This window comes from Penaeus vannamei, chromosome 22 (genome assembly GCF_042767895.1).
Source record: "Penaeus vannamei isolate JL-2024 chromosome 22, ASM4276789v1, whole genome shotgun sequence".
NCBI classification, from domain to species: Eukaryota; Metazoa; Arthropoda; class Malacostraca; order Decapoda; family Penaeidae; genus Penaeus; species Penaeus vannamei.
The window spans coordinates 22301205-22308704 of NC_091570.1; the positions used below are offsets into that span (position 1 = coordinate 22301205).

General features: G+C 39.8%; 1 protein-coding gene across 1 annotated transcript in view; it reads right to left on the bottom strand.

The window, feature by feature from the left end:
• The window catches only part of l(3)80Fj (lethal (3) 80Fj), a 42646-nt gene that overhangs the window by 20666 nt on the left and 14480 nt on the right, over positions 1–7500 (bottom strand). The window contains exons 3-14 of the mRNA XM_070136713.1: positions 5072–5267; positions 4661–4895; positions 3763–3918; positions 3340–3541; positions 2981–3159; positions 2629–2826; positions 2333–2488; positions 1691–1856; positions 1258–1496; positions 914–1079; positions 570–706; positions 288–454 (exon numbers count right to left, since the gene is read on the bottom strand). Of these exons, the coding sequence (XP_069992814.1) occupies positions 288–454; positions 570–706; positions 914–1079; positions 1258–1496; positions 1691–1856; positions 2333–2488; positions 2629–2826; positions 2981–3159; positions 3340–3541; positions 3763–3918; positions 4661–4895; positions 5072–5267 (2197 nt within the window). The remainder of the gene's footprint in view (positions 1–287; positions 455–569; positions 707–913; positions 1080–1257; positions 1497–1690; positions 1857–2332; positions 2489–2628; positions 2827–2980; positions 3160–3339; positions 3542–3762; positions 3919–4660; positions 4896–5071; positions 5268–7500) is intronic.

Consider the following 7500-nt stretch of genomic DNA (forward strand, 5'->3'; position numbering starts at 1 on the left):
TTTTTCTCCTGTTATCTTAGTACTTACACACAAAGCACCTTGTTTCCAACTGAACAACTAGATACTCATCCATTCTACAAGAATTTAAATACAGGATTTAAAAGATTATATCCTTTTCATCCTATATCTTCATACATTTCTGCTATGGCTTATATAACCTATATTATAAAGCCATCAATAAAAGTAGTCCTGTCGAGTAGGAAAATGAATGCAAGCCTTCACCTTACTTGAGATAGGACACTACACAAAAAAGTATATCATTAAACAAAAATCCACAGGTCACTTACTCCTCCACAACAGACTGATTGTACAGCGTGCCTTCAGGTGTGTTGAAAATTGCAAAGTCTTCCTCCGAAACCTGTGTCAACTTTGGGTTGTTTAGGTGATTGATGGCATACTTTACTACTGGCGGAATAACGACTCTACCTCCTAAACGAGCTAGGCCTGCTAAGACCTGTTGTAAAAAAAATAGAGGAAAAATATTAGTACTTAAATTTAAATGAAAAACAAGGTCAGGCAAAGGACATTTATTATCCAAAAATATAAAAATCCCCTTGTCATCTCCTTACCGACTCATTGATTGGTGATGGAATGTATTCTGTTGTAAGCTGTGGAACAAGGTCTCCCTCCTGGTTCTTAATGACCTCTTCTGCATTTAGACCCTGAGCACGGCACACCTGCTCCCACAAGTTAGGATTCTCACGAACTGTCATGGTAGAACAATAAGAGATGTGTCAAGAAGAGTACATGAAATATATACTGTTTTTTTTTTTCTTCTTCTTTTTTTATACAGTAAATAGCAATGACATTCTGCACTATATGCCCTCTTCATCTGTGCATACTGCAGAAATTCTACGACTCCTTTATTCAAACAAAGAACTGGCATTAGCAAACAGCTTAAGAATACCCTTACCCATTGAAGGGTGGAAAGCCGCAGGAAGAGCCAACACAGCTAGCCTCTCCTTCTGGCTCCTGTCTAGATTGCTGGGAGAGCAGATGACAATGAGAGCTTGAGCCACCCCAGCAGGGCTCAGCTCTCCTACTCCACTGCCTCCGCCTGCATCTGGTTCGTCTGCCTTCTGCAAGATGAGGGAACATACTGGAGTTAAGGCCTTTACTGGCTACTACCCAAACTTTGTCTGTTAGCATCATGTGCCACTTTTTTTGTTCCTCTTTATCAGCAATGAGTAATAATTCAGCAAATGTGTAAATAAAAACATAAAAAGGGCAACACACATTCCATCCCTATGAACTTACTTGAACTTTCGCATTCTGCATCATTACTGTCAAGCTGCTTAGGAGATCTGCCGCCAGCTGTCCTCCACCTAGTGAGGCAACCAGCTTTTTGGACGAGTTCTGTGCTGCCAGCCTGACCTGGGAATGAGGGCAAACCAGGCACCATACCAGTGCCTGCTCCACTGCCATTGCCTCATTTCCCAGTTTCCCAATGTGATGTGACAAAAGAATTTCACACCATGTCACCAACTGCAACAAACCTGATGTTGTTCCATAAAATTAATCACCTTTCTTAGCTTCATTTCCCATGATTACAAGATTTTGTTCTTGTACAGAGAACATCATAATATTACATCCATACATATTCTAAAAGGGAAAAGTAACATCAGAGTAATATCAGAGAGTACATCATACACTAAATAATTATATCAAAACACAAAAAAATAATCCTTGCCTTCCTTAGGAGCCTGAGTAAAGAACTTTTCCCCTGTGAAATATCCCTTCTGTAGGTCTAGGGTTGATGACCACAATGAAGCAATTTTCTCTTCCGCAGACATATCACTCATGCTAATCTTCAATAGTAACACTGTCGCTGTCAATGCCTCAGATAACATTGGCACCTAAAAAGAAATGTATTTATTTACATTGCAAAATGATGCTATTTCTATTTCAAAACACATTACAAATTCTAAACCAGGAATTATCCATCCAAACAATAGGATGTGTTACCTACAATACGAACAAAAGCTACAGTAGAATTACAAATTTCAATATTGTGTAAATAATTTTTTATCAAAGATATTTGGGGATCTACTATTGCCCTTAGACAGAGTAAACATACTGTATTATACAAGTATTTGTTTCTATTTCCAAGTAGTATCATCAAAATGCTGCTAGTAAGAAAATGGTGTACAAAAACTGTACTCATAAAATTAAAAGAAATAAGGACACTTATATCCTTCATGAAGTCTTCTTCATCTAAAGGTATATATCAGAATGATAATCAAACAAATGCCAAGATATTAAAAAAGGCTGACATGAACAGGTGATAAAATTCATTCTTTTACTTGAACTGTTACCTTATTACTTGTCGTACCTGGGTACTCTGGCCAAGAGCCTTGTCAATGCAGGCCATCAGTTTGGGGATGAGGGTGGCCGCCTTGAAGGCACTTGAAGGGGTAACACACGCTAACAGGCACCGAATATACGCTGCCCTCACACTTGTGGTTGAAGTTTTCAAGCCCATCCCTTTCTGTTTGGCAAATAAAGAGCTTCTGTCATTAACACTGCCTCCCATTTACTCCTGTATGACCCTCTTCCACAGGCATCCATAATATCTATATATCTGAAATCATCACCTCGCATACAACATGGATTTTACGGGAAAATTACCGGGAAGAATTCAATCAGTTTTGGGGGGATGTCAGTGTTGAACTTGCCTGCCCAGGCAGTGAGGGCAGAGAGGCCTTGCACTAGTGACCCCTCATGACTTTCCGTCTCCAAGACTTTGATCATCTTTTCCAAGACCATCACTGACAAGTTGTAAGCGCTGCTCCCAGTTACACAGTGCTCACTGATGGCCTCTACACCCTAACAAGAGAAATAAGACTTAGACTTTCTACTATGTCATATGAAAAAAAAGAAAAAGAAAGAGAGAAAAAAAATGACAAAGATTACAGTAAATAATTTCCAAACAAATACTTTGAACTAACTATTACATTTCACCTTACCAAAAAAAACATACCTGTAGGACAGACACTTTCTGAGTATTGACCGTCAACTTTCCATCTGAGCCAAAGAAAACATCAAACACAAGCTTTACAAGTATTTCCACAGCTGATGCATCACTACACTGCTTTGAAAGCTGTCGGCACACCTCAACTGTGTCATCGCGCACTTGATCTTCTTTGGCATGAAGTGGGCCTGCAAAGATATGAGGATGCAAATTACTGGTCTTCTAAGATATATGGTAACAAACAGGAAAATCACATGTACCATTTCCTTTTTTTTTTTTTTTTTCTTTTTTTGCCGATGAATTCTAAAAATAGCAGAAAACCGGTTACCCATCATCTGCCTCTGAAACATATCTAATTCAGGACTTACTGGCAAGCAACTTGCTAAGTTCTTCCACATACTGGCTCAGGTCCAGATTGAGCCCTGAACAAAGTCGAGCCACAGCCTCCAAGATGACTTCAGGATTACGCAGGAGGGATTTTTTAAGAGCAGGTAAGATCAGTTCTTTAAAATCTTCATGGCTCAGCTGGCGTAAAAGTGGCCGTGTCTGGTCTAAGACGAATGGTCTTGGCTAAGGAAAGTAACAGAATTTCAAATCACACTTTTATCTCAATAGTAAACAGACATGTACTATAAAATAAGATTAATACAGTTCTTTCTTTCTCTTTAATCAAAATGTTTACTTGAAACAACTGTTAACATCTCCCAACTAAAATATCACTTATTGCTGTCTTACTAACAAGAAAGCATATTTCTGCTCCTCCAGAAGAAGAAATAAGCCCAGCACCTCACCTTGATCTTAACCTGGATGACCAACTTCACATAGGTCTCAGTGAGCACACGCTTCATGTTAGCAACAGGAGGTGACACATTGTCCTGGGTCATGAGTTGGAGCAGGTGACCCCCAAGAATCACACGGTGTATGCTGATCTCACCGCTCACCAATGCCTGTGAGAAGAGGACCAAAAAATAATAATTCCTTAAAATACCTTAAATCACACACGATTTCCCGACTCATCCATTTCTTTTTATCAACATCTTGTGATAGAGGTCGGCAATGAGTACATAAGTGCCAGACTTGGCACACAGAGCACTTGTCTATAGTGTACTATGGGATTCAGAGGAGCAAAGAAAAAAGTTAAACAGCAAAATATTAAAAGGTGAGGGGGAGGGGGAGGGAGGAAGAGAGGGAGCGAGAGGGAGGGAGGGAGGGGGGGGGGAGAGAGAGAGAGAGAGAGAGAGAGAGAGAGAGAGAGAGAGAGAGAGAGAGAGAGAGAGAGAGAGAGAGAGAGAGAGAGAGAGAGAGAGAGAGAGAGAGAGAGAGAGTTATTATTATGGGCAGCTATATTCTAAAATCGAGAAATATTGGAAACTACTGCGAATGATCATGCAGCCTCCATATCAAGTTCCCTGACACCACTATCTGATAAATTCAGTTGCATGAAGAAAGTGGCGAGTATAAACCTAAAATCATAAAACATGTATATTTTTTATTACAAAGAATGCTAACAGTTACAAAAATATTACATTTATGTTATGCATGTGCATGAAAATACATTTGGGTATACTGTGCTGAAAAAAAAATGGCACACAAGATTACGAATAAGAAGGCATTAGTTATCAACTGGCACACTATGTTCAAAAGGTTGCCGACCCCTGCCTTACGACAACCCCATGTCACTAAGCTTACCTCACAGACAGCCTTTAAGAGATCTGCATCCTTTAAAATGGGCCTGAGGGTTTTAAGGGTCTTGCTGGACAAAAAATTGTCATTTGCTGCAACCGTGAGGGAGAAGTGTATTGCCAAGGCCTCAGTCAGGGCAGTAGCCTCTTTTGAGCTAATGGGGTGCTTGGAAGAAAATGCAATGCACCAGACCCTTGCTGCCACTTCTGCTGGGAAAATGTGGATTCGGGCCAGTGCACGCCTGTGGAAAATTTTCTGTTAGAAGATATGATAGAATATGTTTTAAATTTTGTGTGCAAACAATTCACATTCTTTTAGTCAGACACAGAGATAGACAGACGGATGGACAGACAAACCAGACAGTTGCTAACAATCCTAAGAGATCCTGATGAAAAAGGTAAAATAAAGTCAACTCACGATGAATGAGGCGCCAATGAATGCTGCTGCGCAAGAGCCTGCTGGGACAGGGCAAGTGCTGGGATGGAGGCAGCATGCTTCTTAGCCAACGTGTAAATCAGTTCACGTAACTTGCTCCTCGAGGGGCCATCAGTGTAACTCGGAACCACTTGTACCAGGAGTCGGGACACTCCCTTCACTATCACGTCTGGCAACTCTGTCAGCAAAAAGCATTATGTACTATCATACAATGATGTAACAGTATTTTACAACATGCTCTATCAGCGAGAATAGTCAGCAGCATGAAATGATAAGAGGATGATTCAACCATCAATAAGACATAGCAAACTTCTTATCAAAGAGTCATAAATATGAATCTTTTTATGCAACAGGAAGCCAGGAAACATACACTGCAGAACTGCCTGGTTTGCAATCTTTTTTTGGTTAATCTTTACGGTATGGACACACGAAGGTAGAGGAAATTGAAGATGATATTCTTGTAGAGGACAAAATGTTGTAGTCATTGGTACATGAAATAATCTACAGACACCAACAACAACACCACAAATAAAGGAAAGAGATTGCTGAAAGTGCAGTTCTCAGCCAAAGTCCACTTCGTCCTCCCAAGTTTCAGCTCTATCTAGTCGTGCATACGAAGTGAAGACAATGTTTCCTGGGGGGTGCTGGAGGGCAGATCCCCCCATCAACCCTCCCCAATCACGGCAACATGGATTATTGAATAAATTTTGTGACACGGAATTGGGGACTTAGTCTCTGACAAGTGTATCCATACTGTAAAGAATAACCCTTTTTTTAATAATTGAGCAATAACTTATTCTGAACAGGTAGGAATAGTGTCTTCGGTATACCTATATATAATAAGGAAAATCTAAGGGCACTGTCATAAAGATGTGTAAAAAATAAATTCACTGATATATATGATCTACGCAGGCAAAGAATAACATCAGAAATTCTTAAAATATGTCGCAACAAATGCCGTGCCGAGGCAGATTCCAATCACACTCACAGCAGCTAAGTCCCTGTGCGCGAAATTTGTCTATACGCTAAGTCAAAAAATCACTCACCGAGTATAAGTCCACGAGCAGCTTTCAAAGCAACTTCCTTCAGACTGCGCATATATGTCATTTGACGTCACTAACATTAATGTCATGATAACAACTACTACTATTTCATATCTATTCCAAATTACCAGATTGGATTTTTTTTTTCATATTATATTGTATGATTCACTTTACACTATATTCTCATAAACACAATTCGCCCATAAACATTCATTTATATTACATTATTGAATACTTAATGTATATTTTGGCTTTTCATAACCACCGAACACCCCTCGATTACCACTTTTAACGACCTGCTCTTAATGAGTGCCCAACCCAGCTTTTAAGGGTTCACGACCCGTGCCATTCTTTCTTCCTCGGGCATAGGCATAAGACATGGAATGGAGTTTCTGTCACTTTTGCGATTGTGGTTTGGGGGATATTTTATAGACAAAGTGAAGATAAACAAGGATTAATTACAGTACCAAGAGCACTATCTAATTTTGAAAAATCATAAGTGTGAAAAGTGTCACGGTGACTATACCCTCCACAGTAAGGTAAGTGCATATGCTAATGATTGGGCGGTGATAGACTAGGTAAAGAGGAGGTCCGAGGCCAGAGCCAATGGTAGGGAAATACAGTGATCGGGAGGGTCTCCAGGGGCAGAGCCCCCGGTAGGGAGATACAGAGATCAGGAGGGGGTCCGGGGGCTCTCCCCCGATAGGAAAATATAACTATCAGAAGGGGGTTCTGGGGGCGGAGCTCTTTGGTTCCTAAGGCGATCTTTGTGATAGATTGTGCATTTAGGCCAGGTTCGCTCGCTCATTTATTCATTTACTCAACACTGTGTCAAATCTTCGTGGCTGAATCTTGGCTTGGGTTTTTCATTTTTACTCTTTTGATTACCTTTTAAAATCCCTGCTAAGAGCAAAATCGACCATACGTGACCCCTTTAAATCCCCGATTCCCCACAGGATCCCCCAAGAATGTTGAATGGAGTTGGGGACTTAGTCTCCATTGGGTGCAGTCATGTTAGTAAGAATTACCATGTCTTCTTATATTTATTTTTTTTTTCAAATCCTAACTTAAAGGGGGTGGCTATAAAAAACTTACTTTCTGATTGTTTCTAGACCCAAATTTATAGTATTGTTAAAGGAGAAACATGTAACAACATTAACATACTTCTAAATTCAGACTACTCAAATGTATAATGTCATGCTGCAAAACTTCTGCAGTTATACATAAATTTTTAATACAGCATTATATATCCTAATGTTTTATATAATACATTCCCCATTCAAAAACTCCCTATGCTTTATCTTTTATAATCCCCCCCCATAATGAATACTTATTATCAACATGTGAATCAACAATTTCTTATCCTGA